This window comes from Parasteatoda tepidariorum, chromosome 7 (genome assembly GCF_982258835.1).
Source record: "Parasteatoda tepidariorum strain Cologne lab strain chromosome 7, Ptep-v5.0, whole genome shotgun sequence".
Taxonomy (NCBI): domain Eukaryota; kingdom Metazoa; phylum Arthropoda; class Arachnida; order Araneae; family Theridiidae; genus Parasteatoda; species Parasteatoda tepidariorum.
The window spans coordinates 71,767,803-71,791,087 of record NC_141761.1 but is presented as its reverse complement, the minus strand read 5'-3'; the positions used below and the strand labels follow the sequence as shown (position 1 = coordinate 71,791,087).

At 32.0% G+C, this 23,285-nt stretch overlaps 1 protein-coding gene across 1 annotated transcript; it reads left to right on the top strand.

Annotated features, from left to right (window-relative positions):
- The first annotated feature begins 1,463 nt into the window (after positions 1–1,463).
- Positions 1,464–22,684, top strand: LOC107448511 (carcinine transporter). Its single transcript, XM_043056505.3, has 10 exons — positions 1,464–2,325; positions 6,261–6,364; positions 7,626–7,780; positions 10,856–11,024; positions 12,911–13,040; positions 14,794–14,909; positions 16,376–16,581; positions 18,455–18,636; positions 18,738–18,901; positions 22,317–22,684. The coding sequence occupies exons 1-10, from the start codon at positions 1,963–1,965 to the stop codon at positions 22,441–22,443; spliced, it is 1,716 nt and encodes a 571-aa protein (XP_042912439.2). The 5' UTR covers positions 1,464–1,962; the 3' UTR covers positions 22,444–22,684.
- Positions 22,685–23,285: the final 601 nt, after the last annotated feature.

The window sequence follows — 23,285 nt, the reverse complement described above, 5'->3', positions numbered from 1 at the left end:
ACACTGTTCCAATGTAAAGTGTGCCATAAAAATAATAAATTTAAAAAAACGGACAACCCTGAATAACCTTTGATCTAATGATCGTATCTTCACGATATAGGTCTGAATCTTAATGGTTTGACGCGGTGACCCCAAATATGCTAATTGATTAGTGCAATTGATATTTTAAGTTAAGAAATCAGGCACAAAAATGTGCGTTCTTTGAATAAACATACTTTTTTCAACGGATTTGAATTTTTGACTCCTAATATATAGAGGGTAGCCGCAATGTAGAAATATGGTATATGTATAAATTGTTGCTCAAAGCTGCGTCTAGAAACATTGTTATTTTAACCATTTTTCAAACATTGAAACAACTCTTTCATTCGGTTACATTTTAATTTTGAATTCCATGTAAATTCACTTTCTCGGGGACTTGATTTTTAGCATGATGATGAAAATTTCATTGTTAGATTGTGTCAGAACGACGTTGCATACCTGAATTTCTTAATATATTTTCCATAGGTTACAATTTAACACAGAAGCGATTATCATCTAATCATGTAATAGTCATCAAGGCGTATTACGCAGTACGTGGTCTTAACATGATGATGGAAATTTTAGTGATGAATTGTGTCACGACGTTGCATACCTGAGTTTCTGAACAATTTTTTTTGGATTACAATTTAACACAGATGTGATTATTGTCTAATCATGTAATAGATCTCAAGATACATTGTGCAGTATATGGTTTGAGGGAATATTCTCGAGGTACAAACAAAATCATCTCACGATTGACTGATATAGCAAAAATAAAACTTAAGGAATTCAGTTTTTTTTCAATTACAAACTATTGCGAGTACAACTAATGGGTATCTTACAATAGTAAATAATGATTGTTGTTCCTGCTTAAATTTGACATGATGAACCTAGGGAGAGTTTAATTCCTTAAAACTTTGCCTGACGTGATTATATACAAGCAACGTTTCGCTTCTAAATCAAGAAAATATCAGGAAAAATATCAGGAAATTTTTTTTCATTTTAAAAAGTGGGCCTAACATTTAGTAGGCTATAAGGAGTGTTAGATCACTTCGGTTGCTGCGAGCTTCTTATGCTAAATAACCAAGTTAAACTTTCTAGTACCAAATAAAAGTATATTCCTCAATATTTCTAATTCTTTAGGAATAAAATCCTGCAGAAACAAGGTAACAATTAGCAAGCAATAAGCTAATAATTTTTAATACAATATTTTTTTTTAATTTTATAAAAGTCCAATGAGCTATAAACGAAAACAATAATTATGTGATGATATATAGATAAAAGAAAAGCATTAAAGCATTTTCACATTAGACCAAAAGATTTATTTTCTTAACTAGTTGCATTAAACCTAATTAACAACTGCAATATCGTACTGATCTTGCTGTTAAAAGTTTAATATTTCCTTCTCTCATTGCGTTTCCTTTCAACACAATTTTCATTTCCTTTATTTGGAGAGTGGCGAGTGACAAGAGAAAACGAACGATGACTGAGCGGCGGTTGAGATGCTGTTCATTCATTTTTGGATTGAATTGAACATTTGAAATTTTGTAACATTACTTTTCCTTTAGGAAGCCGCTTTATAGCTCAGCTGTATAGTTATTCAGAAGGCCACACTATAACTGATAATGGACTCCTTTTCGCACTATCTGCTGTCAGCTTAAGCAATCTTAATTTCATCAAATACTATTTTTGAAAAAAAAATACTGTGCAAAAAAAACAAGCTATCCCCAAGATTAAGCCGTAAATCAGATGTTTTTTTGATAAAATAAACAAAATATAACGGAACTCAAGTGGGCCTTGATATCATCCACCAAACTCACTGAAACATTGTAAGAAGTGATTTTTTAGCTAAGTTATCAAAAGACTAAAATGGAAAAATATGCTGAAGTCTTACATTTGTCTTCAGATAAGTATTTTAAATAAATTAAATCAAATCAATTAAAGATGGATTTTGAGGACATCTTGTTGGATGTGGGTGATTATGGAAAGTACCAACAAAGCCTCATCAGATATTTTTTAATACCTGCTGCATTGCTGCTACCATGGGTTAGTATGAATATATTTTTCATGGTCTCCGTGCCTGATCATTGGTGTAATGTGCCAGAACTTGTTTCATCTAATTTAAGTATTTCTGATCAAAGATCTCTTATTAGTCCACCTGGAGATAAATGCCATATGTACAATTTAAACTTTACCGACTTTTTGGACAACGGGAGTTATGTTATTCCAGAAAATACTACTACCAGCCCCTGCAATCAAGGCTGGCAATATGATAACACTAACTGGGACACCACAGCGTCGACAAAAGTAAGCGTATTCATTTAATTTTTAAATAAGTTTAATGTATATGTTTTTTATTTGTTTATTTTTATTCTGATGATCGATGGATCTATTATGAAAACAAGTCAGAATTTCAATTACAATCAAGAAAGCGATAATCAATTATTGCTTATTACCATTTTAAATGTTTTAGTTGATTATGTTATTCATGCTTATAATTGGATTTTTATTAATTAAATGAGTTATGTTGTTTATGTGGTTGTTGTTGTCGTAGGCCAATAAGGCACTGGGGGTGCGATTGCTCTTGTTTTCCTGTGGCGCCATCTATGACCAAAAATTCTACTTATTATATATAAAAATTCTCCCACCCATACGACAAATCTGTTTAAAGGGTGGACCCAATCATTCATTAATACATCGTAATATTGACTTGAAACAAGGAACGATCAATCTTTAATCCAGTACTCCCAGACGTGTAATTTATTATGGAAACATGGTGTGCTTCGTGACCCGACGGTGTAAGAAAAGTGTATCCTTTATCTGTTTAGAAAAGTTTTCGGAAAGAGAGGGTTTTTTAGGAGGGGAGGGGGGATAAATCCGAATTTTTATACGAACCTTTGATATTCGTTTGGTTAACTATCTGGTTACATTTACTCGTCTATTTAACATTTGAAGTAATTTGTGATTACCCACCCTTAATCGAGGATTTCTTTTTACATCTCTAAAGTCGGAATCGGGTGGGAACGAAATAAAATATATTACCCTAACCTGGGATGCTTTTGTAAAAGTAATTCCTTGATATATCTTGATTTATTTTTTTTTTCCTTCTTTATAAAATTTTTTCCAGATAGATAATTTCCTTTGTATGTTTTATTCTAATTACTTATTATCAGGTATATAACATAATTTAAGAAGCATAGAAGAAGCAATTTTGAATACTAACATAATGACTAAAAGTAATATATAATGAAAAATAGCACACACGCTTATAAACAAAAAGATTTTTTTAATAATAAAAACAGCTTCAAACGTGTCTTTTCTCTCCATTAGTTTTCCCCTTATTATTTATGACGTAAATGCAAAGAGTGTATGCTAGATTTATATGAAAATAAAATTTCCCAGATAAAAAATTCTTCATTTAAATTAAAGAGGTAAAAAATTATGCAAAATACTAAGGCATATTCAATACGTTTTTGTTCTTAAAAAACTGATAACTGCTGCAAAACGTTTCTTTTTAAGGAACGTTTAAACTTTTCCAAATATATCAAAACATGTTTAAACAAGATTTATTTTAGCAATTCTGAAGTTTTTCATTGCAATTAACATTAGCATACAAGTTACTATTGGGAATTTCCCCAACTTAGGTATTAATGAGTATATATTATTTAATATTTGATTAATGATTTAGAAACATACAGTCATACACACATAAAAAAAACTTTATTGTATTATTTTGACAATTAATTTTTCGGTGTGTCACTTGACGCATAATTTATTATGATTATCAGTTTTAAATGTATACGCCAACCATCTGATAAGAGTTTGTTAATAGCATTTATTTCCTCGAAAGCTATTCAATTTCAAAATTCATCCTTTATGAAGATATATTCGTGAAAAAAAAGATCTATTATGTTTTGTGAAAATAAGTAAAAAATAAATGTCATTCACTATGATAATACAAGCATGAATAAGGAAAATAAAAATAAAGACAATCTCTTGAAATGATGGTTTTCATAATATTAAACTTTTTTGCATACTAAATTTGAATGTTTTTAATTACCATGTATATTAAAGTATAAATATTGTAACAAATACTATAACAGTTATAAATAAAATATAAATTTAGCAAAAATTAAATCTTACTCAAATATTGTAAAATCTAACTATTAATAAGTATGATCTGTTACTGCGTTTAATGTTCAGTGTTCATGTAAAAAGCACTAATAGCTCTCTATTATTTTACCGATTCTAATGAGTTAAAATTTTTTAATGTTAACAGGGAGTAAAAAATTTCACTCATCAACTCGCCATTGACTACTGAATACTTAAATATCCCGATTAAGTTTTGTCTATTAAAATGTGGTGCTTCAAATAAAACTATATTACGTTTTTACTCGAGTTAGTTGTGAGCTTTGAGTTGGTAAAAGAATTAAAACGGGGAGCAATAGTTTCAGCCTTTAAGAGGGAGATTAATTGAGTATGCAAAGTTGCACACCTCAAAAATACTACAGTCGATGTCAAAAGATGCGTTAACATCTTCTGACTCTACATATTTTTGACGGGCTGGGTTGGCCTTCCAAAAAAAATTCTACTGGGAGTAATTGGTAGGTAAGGCATTAGGAACATTTCCAAGAGGTCGTAAGTCTTATTACCACCTCCCGAAGAATCCCCGTAATGTGGTAAATGGTGACTAGTGAACGTTAAATCTGTCGAGTCACAAAGTCCTCCATGTTCCCATAGAAAATCATACCTCTGGAGGTACTGAATTGGAGACTGATCGTTCTTAGGTTCAGGTTAAAATTACGATCTGTGGGTGAATGGGTGTATAAATGGGTCTGCCCTATGAAGGGGCCGTGACGTGTATGTGGCTGAAATCTTATTCTTGGTCATTGATGGCATCACTAAAGAACAGGAAATGTACCCTCTTCTATAAGTTCGCTTGGTTTTACCAAGCAGACTTCCTGGTATTGGCAAGTGGCATTTGAAACTGCAGTAACAGAAAAAATTCTTGAATTTGGATAGAGGAGATGAATTCTCCACGTATTTAAGCCAGAATCTCTTTAATAAATAAGTGGATGTTGTGCTGGTAGAGTGGACAAAATTTCAAGTAAATGTTCGCTGCCGTAGCTTTGACTCAGATGTTGGAGAAGTTAAACAACGAAGGATGTTCAGTGAGATTCTCGAATATGCACCAGATTATAAAATTTTTGTGTTATTCTACCAGTGATTACAGCTTCCTGTAAGAGAGGATTCAACTGTCACAATAGATTGAAGGCAACTTACAGAAACTCTTTGGAAACTGAGGCAATGTTGTTGATTTGCCAAGATTTAAATTGACCCTCTCCCAAACGGAGTTTGATGTTATAGATGAATTTTGACATACGGTATTTTAGTGTTGATAGTCAATGGTATACAAATATTAAGTGAGAAAAGCATAGGCACATTTCTGATGCGTAATTTTTCGGATCTTTTGGAACCATAATTGGAATAATTTTTCGGGTAACATTGGAACCATTGAAACTTTTTTTTTCAGCTGATATCAAACTTTTTTTAGCAACTATCGTGTTTCAGTTTTTCATTTCCTACGGTCTTTTATGGTTCTTGACTCCAAAAATTTCAACATGCGACATCTGTTAACATTTTGAAAATTGTTTATATTTTTCGTAAAAATAGTGCCCAATAAAACTTTTAGTCTGGCAACTTTAAAATTGAAATTTCATTTTCTGTTATTTGTAACTACAGAAAACTGTTTAAATTAAACTAGTAGAGTATTTAGAGTAATTGTTTCTAATTGGCAATTCACTGAATACTGTTAGACGACCAAAAATTCCCATATTGTTTTCTTGTAGATTATTATTAAAAAAACACTTGCTTGCAACATTATTCAGAAAATATTAAGAAATTCATGTTGCGAAAATTCTGAATTTTACTTAGAATTAGTTAATATAGGAATAGAAAATTTAAAATTTATTTAGTTTAAATCCTTCATCCTCAATATTTTTACCCTATCAATTCTCATATGAATTTCGATTCCTAAAAATAAAAATAAATAGTTAAAAGTTGTTTCAATTAATGATAATTTGAAATAATTAACTGAAAATTCCTCTTACAACTCTACTCTTAAGAGAAATATTTTAACAAAATATTTAACATTTTAATTGAATGATGTACTTTGTGAGTTTTTGAATTAATGGTTTAAATATTGGATTAAAAATGGTTCATACATTTCTAAACATTTTCAGTGGAACCTGGTTTGTGAGGATGATCACTATTATAGTTTTGTCTTGAGTATGTTCAATGTTGGAAGCATTGTAGGAACACCTATATATGGAATGTTAGCCGACAAGTATGGAACTATTTTTTCTATATTTAATTTAAATCAAATTGAACCAAGTTAAACTAACAGCAGTAAATAATCCACACAAATAAATTTAGTGTAGGAAATGTTTAGAAACAAGTGCCAAAGCTAAATTTATGGAATTTTAGTTTAAATAATGTGCAACTGATGAGTTATAATTTTATGCTGAAAATTTGTGTAATGTGAACTTTAGCCTGAATAATTTGCATAGCAAATTAATTACAAATGAGCTATTCCCAGAGCATTAAGTTTTTTTTTCTTTCATTTAATGGCTAGCACTGAACTTATCATTATTCACCATGGAAGGTGCCAGAAGTGTTACTCATTTTGCGTTACCTGGTGAGCACCTTGTCACTGAAGTGAACAGCATTCCCATGTCCCACTGCCACAGATACTCGTTCACACTGCTACAGGTTGGTCACATTCACACATCACACGCAATAGGGGACAATACACAGAAAGAAACGTCCATGCCCTGAGCAGGATTCTAACCCGCAGCCACTGGCTTGACAGTGCGGCACGCTAACCACACAGCCACCTGGCCGGCCCAGAGTTTTAGGTTTAAAACAAAACAAGTAGACGAAATAATTCAATTTTTAAATTTTCCAATTAATAAGTCGAAAGGCATGATTTCGTTTATGTGTTTTACTTGAGTAATCTTAACAAAGATAAAATTAAAATCAAATTAATAATTAAAATGTGATTTCAAACTTGCTTTAATTGATTTAATCTCCCAGCTGTTGTTTTCCCTCTGTGTAATGCTTACTTGCAATCTTCAAATTTATATTTAAAGGAGGAAGAAGAAAAAATACTATCCAAATTTTATGAATCACTAGCGAGCTAGATGGAATAAAAAACATCACCTCTACTTTATTTCATCCGACAATTAAACACGGTGCTCATTTTTTTATTCGCTTATTTTTTATTCTCTTATACCTTAATAATGATTCGTTAGATTTTGGTTTAGTTTTTGTATTTTTAATCACTTAAATATTAATTTGCAACTCCTAACTTTTTTATTATTTTATTTATGACAAAGACTCTTCAATACAAAGATTATTCATAAAATAATATACATTAATGGTGGTGATTAAGGAACACCCTGTATTATACATATACGAACATGTATATAACAGGAACATGAGTAAGACATCCAGTTAAAATGTTTATTTATAAATTCAGGAGTAGTTATTATTTTATAATTTTTTGTGTACTTCCTGATTCCTAAAAACGTTTGTTTTATTTTCAGAATCGGAAGGAAAATAGCTTTTTTCATAGTAATGTTTGTCACGGCAGTCACCTCTATATCTTCAGTTCTCATGAATGACTTTATTGCTTTTTTAGTAATCAAAACCATTAACGGAACCCTAATGCCGTGTGCTTTTCAGTTGCCGTACATCATAAGTAAGTAAATGGTGTGATGGACAAAAATAATCGTTTCTAAAGATTGCTTTTTACTTCTTTTCTGTTTCATTGTACAATCAAAGGTAGCTGTATTTTTAATCTTGCTTAATGTAGGGGAGAGTGGGGTAGAACTGGGTTCCTCGATTTTGGTGAAATTATTTTAGCGATATTGATTTATAGAATAGGTAGGAAAACTTTTTTTTTCTTCGTAGTAATGTTTGTCACAGCAGTCATCTCCAAATCATCAATCCTCATAAATGACTTCATATACTTCGTTGACTTTTCGTAGTTATCAAAACCATCAATGAAGCCCTAATACCGTGCGGTTTTCTGTTGTCTTATTTCATAATTAAGTAAAATATGCAATTGTCAAAATATGATAGTTTCTAAACATCATTTTTTACTTCCTTTCTGCTTCATTCTACTATCAAAGGTGGTTAAACTTTTAACCCTGTAAATTATATACATACTGGTTTCCCAGGATTATTGGGACAAATTTTAAGGGAAGGGAAGTAACATCACAAGGATCCAGAATTGCATAGGAGCCCATGAAAGGTCGTATGACAAGTACAAGAAACAAAGAGGCACAAGACACAGATCAGCTGAAATATTTATTGGTCAAAGATATTATAGATCGTTCATCAGGAGTTGACACTTGGCTCCACCTTCATCACATGGTTAGCGACGATACTATTTCGCTATTTTTGGGAGAAGGTTGTAAGCAATCCTGAACAAGGTTGCTATTTGGCGATCGTATAACAAAAATATTTAATTCGCAAACTTTATCTGCATTTTTTTAACAATGAATATTACATAAATTTGATAATATTTCGCACCATTTTTTATGACATTTTTCTCCTTCGAGTGAATAGTTTGTCCTTTTTAAGACAATTTGCTGGAAAAGCAGCAGTTTTTAAATTTAAAATATATTTAATTAGACAGAGAAATAAAAGGTATAATAGCAGTTTATAAAGCTAAGTAAATGACTGAAAAAGAAGTCACCAGTTGTGTTTGACGCGCATTAAGGGTTGTCTCAATTTCAAGGACAGATATGTTTTTCTTCTTACTCCCGCAATGAAATGAACTCTGCTTTCGAGGAGATGGAGTCACGTGCCAACTTCTGGTCAACGAATTATACACGTACTGTGATAGATGATATGTGAAAATGTCACAGAACAGGTCTAACGTTTCCATCAATGCTTGTGATGCAAGCGTTACACAGTTGGGAGATGGATTGGTGATCTGGCAACCCTGTGCGTCTCTCCGTGATCACCTTTCGCGATACAATATTTCTGCTGCTCATGTATTTTTCTCCGTCAAGCCGTACATCATGTGCAGATCTACAAGCTCGGTGTTCACCAAACGTTCCATACTTCTCTGCGAGCGATGACAGCTCAAAGAACTGCAATAATGCAAGTCTGTTTTCGCCAATGATCTTGTTGATAACCCCCTAGCCATGAACGAAAACTTTTTCGACCATAGGTTCCTATGAAAATCTGAATCCTTGTGAAGCTTGTCCTAATAATCATTAGACATTCTGTATACTTCACTAAATTATTGGTTGAGAACGTCGAAAATATTCACGATAATGATCAGCAATGAATAATTTTTTTCGGGAAAGAAGTCATAACATTCTACATTTTTATAAATTCTTGTATCTGCGGCGATGACGCCTTTGTAGTCGGATCCTCAACCAGCTTAAGACTTGTTAAAGCATTCAAATTTTTAATGAAGTTCTGTTTTGAGCTCAATTTAAGTTGAAATTATTTTTCTGCTTTCTACATAATTAGAAAGAATTTCTCGTCTGTCAAAAATCGAATGATTTTAGGCTAGCTTAGGCACTAAAATCTCTACTGGAGCTACCAAGTATGACTTTTGATTTATTATATCGCTAAAGTGTCTTTATCAATAAAATCATCTACAAAATCGCATTTAAATTTATTGCATTAAATTTATAATTCATAAATTGAATATTGATTTAGTAAATAGTAAAAATTTACCCTCAGAATAGATTTTTAAGAGATTTCCACAGATTCAGGGCATTTTGTTCCGATAAATGGGAAACCAAGGAATAGATTCGGCAAAATAGAAGGAGATAAGGAGAACAGATGAAGACAAAATGTTCAATAAATGCTGTTACCAAAAATATTCACATTGGTAACACTCGAACAAAGATTATAAACTAGATGTAAATTGCGAAGTAAGATCTCCATCTTCGTTTAAAAGCTTAAAAATAAAGTATCATTGAGCCGCTACAATTTTCTAGTGATTGAAGTTGGAGATGGTGTAAATTTTATAACTTTTTATCCTATGAAAATTATTTGTTTCGAATACTTTCCATGCAGTCACATAACTTTATAATTTTTCTGTTCTTCTTCTAATGAACTTAAATAATGCACGAGGTTATATACCCAATTATTTGATTTACAATTAATTTATTGTAATGTTTGTCAATCTATTTAGCAAATCTAAAGAAATGCGTTTCCTAGAATATTAAATTCAAAATTATTAAAAAAAAGAACTTAAAATTTTTGTTACTTCTCTATCATGCTCACATGTTAGAATTGCTATTAAGCTCACAATTCTCTTAATTTACAGCTCATTTTTTAAGAAAAAGCTCACAATTCTCTTAATTTACCGCTTCTTTTTTTAAAATAAGTTCACAATTCTCTTAATTTACAGCTCTTTTTTTTAAAAAAAGCTCACAATTCTCTTAATTTGCAGCTCTTTTTTAAAAAAAAGCTCACAATTCTCTTAATTTATAGTTCTTTTTTTTAAAAAATAAAAAGAAGTAAAAGACATTCTTAGGAAGGAAAATTTAAATATGAAGCGTTTAAACGAGTTAATTAATAACGTTTAACGAGTAAGGTTTAAACGAGTAAAAATAAGGTTGTATATACAATTGAGTTAATTAAGATAGTTTCTGCAGTTCAAATCGCATGTTATGAGAGTTCCAAAATTAATTCGTTCACCTTATCAATTCGTTTTGATTCAAAACAACAAATACAAAATTACATAAAAATTATATACTCATAGTATTTATTTCGTTAAAAATTAAATTTTATTTTTTAATAGTTTTGGAAATAGTCGGACCTGAAATGCGAACAAGAATGAACGGACTAGTGAATTGTTCTTGGTCTGTTGGTCTCTGCCTATTGTCGCTTATTGCTTATTTTTCCAGAAGTTGGATTATATTGGGTTTAGTGACCTCTTCTGTTACCCTTCTTTTCGCACTGTACTGGAAGTAAGTCCTTTTTATGTTCTAGTTTGAGCGTTTGAAACGCTTTATGAGTAAAGATTAATGGACAATTTATAGTACATTACATCTGAAATCAGATTTAATTGGATACCTGTAAGTGACGTTATGCTTGTGAGTCGAACTTGAGTGGCTTCTGAATCGACAAATGCTACGATTTACCTACGATGACGTCACTTTCAATTATCCAATTGGCAAAAGACTAATAATTCTGAGGAGACATAATTTGGTTTCAAATTTTGGTTTGTTGTCAATACTCGAATGTTCGAACTCCTCCTTTCAATGCAGAAGCTACAATTAGGTAGCGAATCACTGACGAGTGAATGAGAACATGTAAAAGAATGATAGTTCCTTTTTTGTGCAGAATGAAAAAAAAAGATCCTTTTTGCAAAAGTTTTTAGTCTTAAAGAAAAGTCACAGTTTTGTCAGGATAATAGGCAAATATGTCATCAGTTTGTACGAATTTTTAATTTCTGTGTTGCTCATGGCTCTATTCCTGAAGAACTGCACAATCTTGCAAATCAATTCCAATTCAAAATTACAAAGCTTTGTACAAAAACAAATCCAAAACCATTTTTTGGGTCATTTCTGCCATTTATAGTATATTAGTTTTGAAATAATGATATAATTGGAAAAAGACGAATTAATCCAGGGAGACATAGTTTGAAATCAATGCTCGAATGCTTGAACTTTTTCTCTTTACAGAGAAACTAGAATCAACTAGCGAATCGGTGTTGAAGGAATGAGAATATGTAGAGGAACGAATGCTGATGTTTTCCTTTTGTTGTGTATAGTATGAAAAAATAAGTTCGCTTTTGGAACAATTTTTAGTCTTAAGGAAAAGTCAGAAATCGCTCTAAGTTTCGTCAGGATAATAAACAAATATGCTGCCATATGTGAACAGTTTGTGCGAATTCGTCGTATATGTATTACATATAGCTTTATCTCTGAAGAACAGATGAAATCAATTCCAATTCAAAATTGCAAAACTTTGAATAAAACTGAATCCGAAATCATCTTTTTGTATTTTCTGCCATTTCGGGAAAATGTCTGTAGACTTTAAAGAAAAGTTTTAAGTAGCTTGATAGTTTGCGAAAAAATGTGTAAGAAAAATTTGCAACATTCCCTGACTTCATTAATTTTTGCAAATTAACTTTCATTGAAAACCATATACCATACAGTTTATTTGAATAGTTGTCTAACACCGTCTTCAATAGTCATTCGATAATGTCTTTGTTTTTTGCATAATCGAGGGTTCATTTACACTTTAAAAGGTGTCTAAGCTCGAATAATCTGACATGCTTATGCCAGGCTCACGCCCATTCGCACTATTCAAGAATTATTTCGCTTCAAAAGTCACTAATTTTGGAGTACTTTGGATATTAAGAGTAGATTGTTTCCAATCGAGTACAAAAGGGGCTAAATTTGACGTGATCTTGAAATCTGCTGCAAATCTACAGAAACAAATGTTCATCGTTACAAAATGTATGCATGTTTCCTGTTGTGTAATTTTATTTGAAGAATTACAGTATCCATGCATTCTAAACTAACTGTTCTTACTTTCAAAAATAACTTTACGTACACTTATCTTCATCATATCTTATTGTTATTATAAATTTTCGTAATAGATGAACTTCAAAAATGAGGACGAATACTTTACACCAAAAGTAGGGAAAAGGAACATTTTTGTTGTTTCAAACACCAACAAATCGTAAATATTGTTTCGCTACTCATTTTTGGTATGAAGTAGCAGCCACCATTTGTGTTAAGATCCACTAAAATTTTTGCAGCATTAATCAAAGGACTTTATGTGAAAGAATCTATAAATTTTGTGAACATGTAGATCAATATTGTATTTATGTTTGCTATTCCAGGTTTCTCCCGGAATCACCTCGATGGCTTGTTTCCCAAGAAAGATACGAAGAGGCAACAGACATCATGATGCAAATAGCAGAAAAGAATGGAAAAACACAAGACAGAACTGCACTTACTCAAAAATTACAGGTAGCGAATATTTGCGAAATCATGAATAGTTATTCCTGACTGCATAGGAAATGGGAGTAGGATAATGATTTGCTTTTCAAATATTGGAGTGCAATCTTCACAATTTGAGAAAAACGTAATATTATCCCGTTTGATAGTAACAAATAAGAATAAGCTTAATAAAAAGAATAAGCTTAAATGAAGGAGCTACTAAGTGACTTCTAGAAAAGCGCAAAATGTTGGTTTGAAAGCATAGGTTATGGTTAGATGCCTTCAGAGAACAAATTTTATAGCCATGTATAGGAGGAATTTTAATGAGAAAATGTGTTTCGCAGTTAGCTCCTATTACTGCTATATTTGCGAAAGTTGTTTCTAAATTCAAGAAAATGCTGCTCAAAGCACTTTTCAGTTAAGTTTGTCTATTAAAAAATTAGAAAATAACTAATTGCGTAATATTTTAATGAGGAACATTCTGTGGATAAATTTAAATAAGATAGCGTTTTTTTAAGACAAATAATACGCAAACTCAAAAAGAGCTCATGGAAATAAAAAATATGAACTGTTGAAAAATAAGGAAATTACAGATGAATGAATGAAACGAAGCCTAAAAGTGAAAATTTAACTTTGAGAAACGGAGCAAACTTTTTCACGTAAATTTAACATGGAAGTTTCGAAGAGATATTTTCATTCTGTCACTTTTCACATTTATAGATACATATTTCTTTTTTACTTCATTAAGAAATTGATAGTTAAAATAATTGCTGTCTGTCTGTTACAGCAACATCGTTATTTTTGCAATTACAACAATCGTTATTATTGCAAAAATTTCCTTAATTGATTATAAATATATTTGTATTGTTTTAACAGTCACATACTATACTAATTGTAATTAAAGTAGTTTTAACTCGGATTCCCCACTTTTTACACTTTTCCCTTTTCCTTTACGATAGTATCCTTTACGATAGTATTCCTTTACGATAGACTCGCTTTTTCCTTACACCAGTATATTACCACTGCTAACTAAAACATACTGCAGTAGGGAAAAAAGCGCTATTGGTAGATACCAAGGTAACGGAATGGTGAAAAAATATAGTTTGTCAACTGTAAGAACTCCCCTCGCCACAAAGTCTGAGGCTGCCTGTTGCTATGGAAACAGGAATAGCGCATTTCAGGTAGGGTAGCTTCTTTTCACTCTAGGACTAACACAATGTACAGAAGAAAAAGTTTCCCTTTCTCTCGCCGACCCGAGCCGAAACCTGCCCTAAACAGTGACCCACATTCCCTACTTGAAATAGTTATACCTCGTTACCATAGTCACCACCAAGGGACCAGGCGAAAGGTTAGGGCAGTTCTTACTTAAGACAAACTATATAAACAGTGGGAAAATAGCTTAGCCATGCAGCTATTATTCTGTTTACAAAGAACATAAATGATGTCGTGTTCCATAATGAGTCATGCACCAAAAAGTTTTCAATGTAATTTTGAAAAAAAAAAATATCGCCCTCTTTTATTCCTAACTTTTAATCTGTTACGATAGAATTGTCTAGTTGTAATTTAACTTCAGGACACATATGTGGCTCGGTCATCCCATCCCATATTGAGCATTGTCAGCCAAACAATGGATACGAGCTGCCACTTATTTGATAAAAATAAATACTTTTAAACTATCTCAAGTATATTCAAAAAAATAATTCCCGTAAACATGTTTTGAACTTTCCGTACAAAGTGACAATAGGCACCAGTTGCTTAATGATTGATTTTTCTATTATTTTAGGTAATTGGTGAAAAATTGAAACATGAAATTATTGTGGATGGGGTTCAGAACTCAGCAGTTGATCTCATCAGGTATCCCCAGATGCGAAAGAAGTTTATAATAATTACTGTTTGCTGGTAAATATATATTTATGTAATATAGGTGTAAAAAATACTTTGTAAAAATTTTTACTTTATTTTAAAAACGAAAACTGTTATAACTACATAACTACTTTACCCCATAAATGGTGTAATGAAACACCAAGTTTTGTTTTTGGTAAAGTAAGCACCACAAATGTTCCATTACAGTTCTTTTAGTGTAAGGAAGTTACCACCTTTCTCGGTGCTTAACACCAAAGCTAGAGACATAAAACCATAGCAATGATGTAAAATGCAAGTAAAATTATTTACATTAAGATCTATTAATTTAGAATGCATACAATAAACAATTCTTGAAATAAAATTAATTTATCAACCCCACTTGCATCACAGATAAATAAATTTTGATATAATAAATTCGAAGTAGGCGTAATAGTGGATAGAAATTAAATAATATGAAATTGCTGAATACAATTGACAGAATTATGTAAATCTTATTAGAACATATTTCCTTATTACAAAACTACACTGTAAAAACAAAACTATGGTGTAATATTTGTTTATCTAAGGGCGTAATTTGATGTTGAACAAGCCAAAAAATTGCGTGAAGGAACACTTTGTTTCAAGTTAACACCAAATCAAAAATTCATATATAATGCAGTTACATCTAAACACTTAAAATAGGAAAAGCTTGCACTAAGCTCACGCACATTCACGCCATGCGTAAATTATTTTCATTTCCGTTAACACAAAAGCTGGCTCGATTAGGATATCGTTAGTAGACTGTTTACAAGTTGGCATAATTTTGTTGTTTTCTTCCATGCGGCTATACGCCTGCTGAGACAAAACTTTCTATGTATGTTCTTAGTTACGTAATAAGGATTTTTATATTTCAATTTTCAAATCTAAGTTAAGTTTATTATTTTATTTTATAACGCATAATTTCCATCAGCTTAATTTCTGTTAAGCCTAGTTCGAATTCGTCTTAATATTCTGTCTGTGCTAAGCGCGATTGATTAATGAATTTATTTTATTTTAAGAATTAGAGCATGTTTGCATTTTAAATTAGTGAATCTTACTTTATATTGTGAAAATACCTTTACTGACTCTTATGTATCTAATCTTATTGCAATAGCTAATTTTCGCATTACTGAATACCAAAAATAGTGACTGCTAATTTACATTAAGCAGTGTTAAAAAACATTCTTAGTGTTTCACTATACTAAAAAGTATTATTAGTTCTTGGTGTAGTGAAATTTTTTTTAACTATAAAGTAGTTAAGATACACGAAAAATGTTTAAAGAGTAAAAACGAACATGCATTTGTAACAGTGAACACTTCTGTTTCTGTGAAATATTTCGTAGCATACATATATATATATATATATACTTCTTGGATTATCTATTTAATTCAGTATCTACTCAATTACTGGTATTCTATAACTCTATGTAACATGTGAGAAGGGTTTCTTAGAAGATGCTAAATGGGTCTCTTTGTAATTCCAGGACAACAAATATAATGGCATACTACGGACTACAAATCAACGTGGCTAATCTTGCTGGTAATGAATTTGTCAACTTTTTTCTACTTTCTTTGGTTGAGGCACCCGGATACATAACCTGTTGGGTATTCATGGACAAATTTGGCCGAAGATGGTGCGCTGTTGTTGGATTTCTTCTAATTGGTTTTTCTTGCATGATACCATTAATAGGTACGATAAAATAAAGTTACTTTCTCTGTTTTCAGACGCACTTTCTTTCGTGTGCAGGGTGTAACAAAACTAATGGTCGAAGATATATAACTCTTCAAAACATACAATGCTGGGTCAAAAATCAAAGTATGCCTTAAAAAAGGGTAAATAAAGCAAAGGGTAAGAAAGCTGGTGAAACTGACTGGACATTGTCTTTCCCAACAGATGCATTTGCTAGGATAGACTAATTTTTTAAGATTCCAGACCAAACAACCTTTGGAAATTTTTAAAAGGTGTCTTTAATAAGATGCCTGTCGAATCACCAGAAGATATGGTCTCCTTTTGCAGTGACAAAACTGCTTGTCGCATCCGATTTAAAGTTTGTATGGCAGTAAATCATTTCGGAATTTGTTGTGAAGTTTTGAATGATGAAGATTCTTTGTCGTTTCTTCTTCCTTATTGTATTATCCATTTTCCCTAAGTACGCCTAATTTTCACACTCCTAATTTTTTTGCGTTTTGATCCTACATTTTACAGAGTTATTTTCAAAATTCCATTTTAATTCAATTTCATATAATGAAAAAGAAAATTAAAAGAAGACAAATCTAATTTTTATAACTGAGGTTCAACGCATTCAGGTTAAATTTGTTCAGATTTATGTATGTTCAATGCATTGAGGTTATATATGGTCAATGCGTTTAGGTTATATATGATGTTTGATGAAACTAACCCGCACTTGCGTTACAAGGAGAGCAAAACCACGAAAACCACCCTTGGTTAACCTGGCGGCAAGGGAACTCTAACCCACGATCCGTCTACCATTGAGGATATTTTACGTCAGCACTGTGGTTGGTGCGAGCCGTATGCGGAATTCGTATCGTCCAACCAGCACTGATATTCGAACCCGGGTCTCCTTATTGGGAGGCAATCGCTCTATTATTTGAGCCGCCACGGCTTCCAGTTGCTGAATTTAGAAAAATTACTACAGAAAAAAGGAAAGTTTAAATACGTACTCAGTGCTTTATTTCTGAATTTTTAATTCACAAGAAATACTCAGCACATTTTACTAGATTTTAGCCTTGGTCACAAAAAATTAGGAAATTTTTAAAAAATGTAAAAAAAAGTCTCTTGTTTATTAAAAATTAAATAACAAAAAAAAATTCTGGGTTTACGCTTTATACAAGAGGGTTTCTTGCATTATTTATTCTTCATCATCGATTGAAGATAAATTATTTTCAGTTATATTTTCCTCTCCATTTTATTTATGTTAGCATATGATGAACTAACATTTAGTAATGTAGTCTTTTTATGCATTTTTATTAACTCTCTATCGTGCTTGTAGCAGTGTTCGGTGAGTTTCTTTTAATCGAAAATTTGACCACCTTTTAACCTGTAAGAGTAATCTACTCTATGCAAGAGCTCCAGTATCAATGACAATGCAAGTTTTTGTTTCCTTACCATAAGAAGCAGAATTTATCTCGATATTATCGAAAAAATGAATTTATATTCAATCAAATCTTGACTACTTTAAGGTTAAATAGGGTGCTTAAATTTGAGCTGCAGCTACGTGCTGGATGACATCACATGTTTCGATCATTTTCTGACTGCTTTAAGCAGAATTGATTACGATATTATCGTGAAAGGGAATTTTTTCTTTTCAATCGAAATTCCGATCTCTTTAAGATTAGCATAAGCACTAAACTTTTAACTGCAACTCTCTGAGCGAGATGACCTCACGAGTTTCTATAGCTTTCCAATCACCGCGAGAAGTTTTCTAATCACCACTTCTGAACCGTTCATTCCCATATCATCTAACGAGACAGTCAATATATGATAACTCATTCCTAACTTCTCAAATTTTACATTTGTATTATATTTTTGATTTTAATCTTAGATTTGCCCTACGTTGATGTGGTATGCTCAATGATTGGTAAATACTTTGCCGCTGGGACGTTTATGGCTACATATCAGCAGAGTTCTGAGTTGTACCCAACAGTTGTTAGATCTTTAGGAATGGGAATGAGCAGTACACTAGCCTCGATCGTTACTCTCATTGTTCCTTACGTCATCTATTTGGTAAGTAATTACTTCTGTAACTTTAATTGCTCTTCTTACTTAACTATCTAATTTTCTTTCGCTCAAAATTCCTTAACTTACATTGAAAATTCATATTTCAGAGTATTTATGGTAAAGCTATTCCTTTTGTGATCATTGGATTGTGCTGCATACTCTGTGGTCTCTTGGCATCTTTTCTTCCAGAAACTCTGAATGAAAATTTACCACAAAGTATTTATGAGGCTGAAGAGTTTGGTAGATCTCAGAAATTCTTCTCTTGGAATAGGTATTGTCGTTTTTACCTTCTTAATACTTTTCTAATAAAACTAAACTCAGTGGTGATGCAGCCCATAGAGGGCCATAGCTTACTGTACCCATCTCAGTTTTCTTGACGTTGGGCTCTGAGGGACTGGAGCAGATGTTTCGGGTGGGTGATCAACCGAACGTGGAACTCCCAGTGTTCCCAAGCATGCTTAGTACTCATTTCATAGGCCCACTGAAAGCTTAGCCAACCTTGTCCATCCAGAGGATCGGACCCAGGACCTGTGATACGAGACCGCTGAGAGCAACCACTTAGCTACCCGGAGTTACTTTTCTAATAAATCTATCGGGAAATTTTAATCCAATTAACGAGTTTTGGAACTTCGAAAAGGGCAACTTTTCTTACAACAGATATGAAAGAGATATGGACTAACAAATTTTACTGTCCATCAATGCAATGAAGGACAGTGAAACTTAGATTGTGCTCAAATCTAGCCATGTGGAAGTTTCAGGTTTCATTTGGTAGATGATGTAGTGGTCTAGGGCCAAAATTCATTCATATAATTTGTGATCTATGATGAAGTATAACTGCACTTCTCAGCTCAATTTATCCTTCTTCACTGGCACTATAGAACAAGGTTTGTAAACACTGTTCTCTGCAAGAGCAATCTAAATTCTTAGCGAGTTTTTTTAGGATATTATTGCGATTGAAGCAAATTTAATCTTATCCAAATAAGTTTTTGCTTCTTTCCTGTTTGGCTTTCAATTTTGGTATTTTATTAAAAATGTTCGACTATTTTTTTTAAAATTTTCCTTATTCTGGCACAACACGCCTGGTACAAAATTATAATTGAGTATCTTGATGCCAGAGAGAGTAAGTTCTAAATTCAGTTTTGTCTCTCTCATCAAAAAATACATGAAGCAAATCATCTGTTATATGTGTAGCAATTTTAATCTATAGGTGGGCTAAAAACGTGATATTTTGTAATTGTCACCCCTAATACATATTTTTAAATGCCTTGTCAAAAATTGAAACTGAAATTAAGTACATAGTAGGATTGAAAAATTAACATGAAAAGAAACAACAAAACCACTTTCAAAGTTTGACAAATCATTATTTTGGAAGACGGAACTTGAAAAAAAAAACTTGCTTAGTTGCCTGAGAAAATTGACAGGATTGGGCGGGTGAGTATTAAAAACTTTTATAAGTTTTAGGAAATTCTACTGTTTTAAATTAGAGATGAATTATATCTCATGAAAATTAAAATATTAAGATAAATTGAAATAAAAGAATGTTTCTTCTGTTCGGAAAAATTAAAATATTTTTGATTTTAGCTGTTTAAGGAACTAAATATCACAGCAACTTTCTGTAAGAAAATTGAGTTTTTCATTTCTAAAAATAAATTAGAAATAAAATACTAACTCAGATTCCCCCTCCCTTCAAAATTGAGACTATGCTTCACTTAGAGTAAAGATGTAGATGTACTTTGCAAAAAAAGCAAAAATAAATTTTAATTTAGTCAATTTATTTTTAAAAACAATCCTAACTAACCTAAACAACACTACAAATGCACAAATGCATAGTTTAATTGCAGTATAAAAATTATGCATCTTTATTGAAATTTTGTCTACTGTTTAAATTATTCGTGTAGCTACAAATGAAAACTTTGTGTAAAGTGACCCAAACGTTCTCATATCTTGAGAACGGTAGTCGAATTTCTCAAATTGTCCACAAAAACTCTTTCAAACTTTTTAAGGACAGAAAATGTCTCCGAATTTTAATATGTGTCTTCAATAGTTACCAAAACATAATCTATTTTATTTTATTAAAAAAATTCAGGAAAAAGTTTTGAAAAATAAAATAAAAAAAAGATGTTAACACTATGCTTAAACTAACACGCGAAAATGCCATGCTTCTCTTAAAATAATTTCAGCAAAATATTACCAAATTTTAATAATCATGTATTCATTCATTTTCAGAAAGCAGAATACTATGTATTATAAAACTATTTAGTAATAAAATCAAGTTTGATGAAGATAGCTCTACACCCGATAATAAATATCAATAACAAAAAATCTGTTGCAAATATAAATTAATATTTTCAATAAATATATCGGTGTCCTCAAATCGCAAAATTTATAGAAGAAGCTTCGCTGATTTGTCCACAGATCTGAGCTTATAAATCTGGTCACCTTGGCCCAGTGGCAAAAGCTCTCTAGTGAAAATTTAATAAATTTCGGAATATCGGTCTTAAAGAATATCAAAGCGGCAGGAAACGCAAATTTTATTTTAAATACAGATTTTTTTAACGACCTAGTAGAATTTTTTTTTATATACATGCAACAGAGAAGAAGGTTTATTACTGGTTAAAGTGTTTTCATTAAAGGCGGTAATGGATATTAGTCCCATTTTAAAAGGGGGAAAAGGATTATTAGTTTGTCCCGTTTTATAAGGTGAGTTTTCAGATATGATAACCCATCACATTACCCATCACCAGGCCGGGGCAGCCGGGTTGGTAGGGCACTGGACCCATATCCAAGGGTTCGTGGGTTCGATCCCCGCCGGCCGAAGACTCCCCGTGTAGTAAATGGTGACTGGTGCACGTTAAATATGTCGAGTCGCAAAGTCCACCATGTTCCCATAACAAATCAATACCTCTGGGGGTACTGAACCAGGAATTTCCTTGTCTTCTAGATTGGTTGAAAATTACAAGGCTGCGAAGTTGAACATTAGTGGTGGTAAGCCCAAAATTGGGTCGGCTGTACAACGACGGATATAAAACCCATCACATTAGAGCCGCGATGGCTCAGGATATAGAGAGTTCGCCCTCTAATGAGGCGAACCGGGTTCGAATCCCAGTCGATATGAATTCCGCATCCAGCTTACACCGACCATAGTGCTGACGTGAAATATCCTCAGTGGTAGACGGATCATGGGTTAGAGTCCCCTTGTCGTAAAGGTAGCCGTGGGAGGTTCTCGTGGTCTTCCTCTCCATGTAACGCAAATGCTGGGTTAGCTCCATCAAAAAGTCCTCCATGAAGGCAAATTTCTCCCGATACTCGACCCGAAGCTCTCTTGTCTTTTGGATTGGGTTCAAAATTGCAAGGCTGCGAAGTTGAACATTAGTAGTCGTAAAGCCATAAAATTGGGTCGGCTGTTCAACGACGGTAATAAAATTTAAAAAAACCCATCACATTAAGCAATAAAAATTCAAAAACTTCTGTATGTATGCATGAACTTCCATCAGTAGAATCGTACTTGCCAGGACCTGTGTTAGGTACATGCTTTATTGACGTTACATTACTTTTGATTCGTACGATGCGATTATCAAATTAACCATTTTGGAGATCATATTTATGCAACAACAACAAAAAAGTTTTGCAACTGCATCATTCTATTTATTACTAAAATCATAGTCATATATTTTACTTTTTTTCAGACGACGAAGTTCAGTAAGTAAGGAAAGGAGGGCTTCACTTGGTTTGAAATCAAAAAATATTTATACAGTTTCTAATGATACGAGAAATCAAGACTCCAATGAAAAGACTCTTTCTGATAGTTGTTAAAATATGTGTCTGGAATTTAGACAAACGAATAGTCTCCAAGATTCAATAGAAGCTGAACGTGAAACCACAGAGAAAAATTCAACCTGAAAAGAAAAGTATGTTATGCCAAGGAAAATTTGACTTCAACATATAAATGATCTCTACTCCATACCACTTCAGCTAACAGAAGTGTGCTGACCACTGGAAATTGCAAAGAAAAACCATTGAGAAGTTTTGCATGTAAATAAAATACTTGGAACTATTTTGAGTTTCTGTGACTAACTTAGTTAGAGATTTACGATAAGCAATTACAAAATTCTCCAAAAGAGAAAGTAGGTTATCAAACTTGGCAAGTTACTCTAGAATCTAGCTTTCCGCAGTAGAAATTTTTCAGGGCGAAATATGTTTCACCTCTAATGGTATATTAAAATTTCAGCTAAGTTTCAAATGTGAGAAAAATTGTTTTAAAAATATCAAAATTCAAACAAGTTATGGCAAGATTACTTCCCCGATGCGCAATCTTGACATAAATTGTATTTTGAAAAGCAAAATCAGCATTTGAAACAATCTTTGTTTAATCTAGGTTTACCTCATTTTTCTCCTAACTTTTGCGACTATTATTGATGAACTTATTCGCTTTAAATGGAACACTATAACTTTTATATTGTTAGAAAAATTTTCTAAGAGAAAAACTTAGCAAGAACTAGTTTTATAAAAATTAAGATATAAATTAATAAGTATTAGGCATAGACTACCATAAATACTTTGATAAAACTTAGAAATATAGTTATAGTTGTTAAATACTAATATAATACCAAATATAAATGTAATAGTTTTTAAATGCTAATTACAAAATTCGGAGG

Excerpts from the sequence above, each read along its gene's own strand:
- LOC107448511 (XM_043056505.3), top strand. The coding sequence starts at position 1,963 with ATGGATTTTGAGGACATCTTGTTGGATGTGGGTGATTATGGAAAGTAC. Across the intron at positions 2,326-6,260 it reads ACACCACAGCGTCGACAAAA|TGGAACCTGGTTTGTGAGGA; the intron begins GTAAGCGTATTC and ends AAACATTTTCAG. Across the intron at positions 7,781-10,855 it reads TCAGTTGCCGTACATCATAA|TTTTGGAAATAGTCGGACCT; the intron begins GTAAGTAAATGG and ends ATTTTTTAATAG.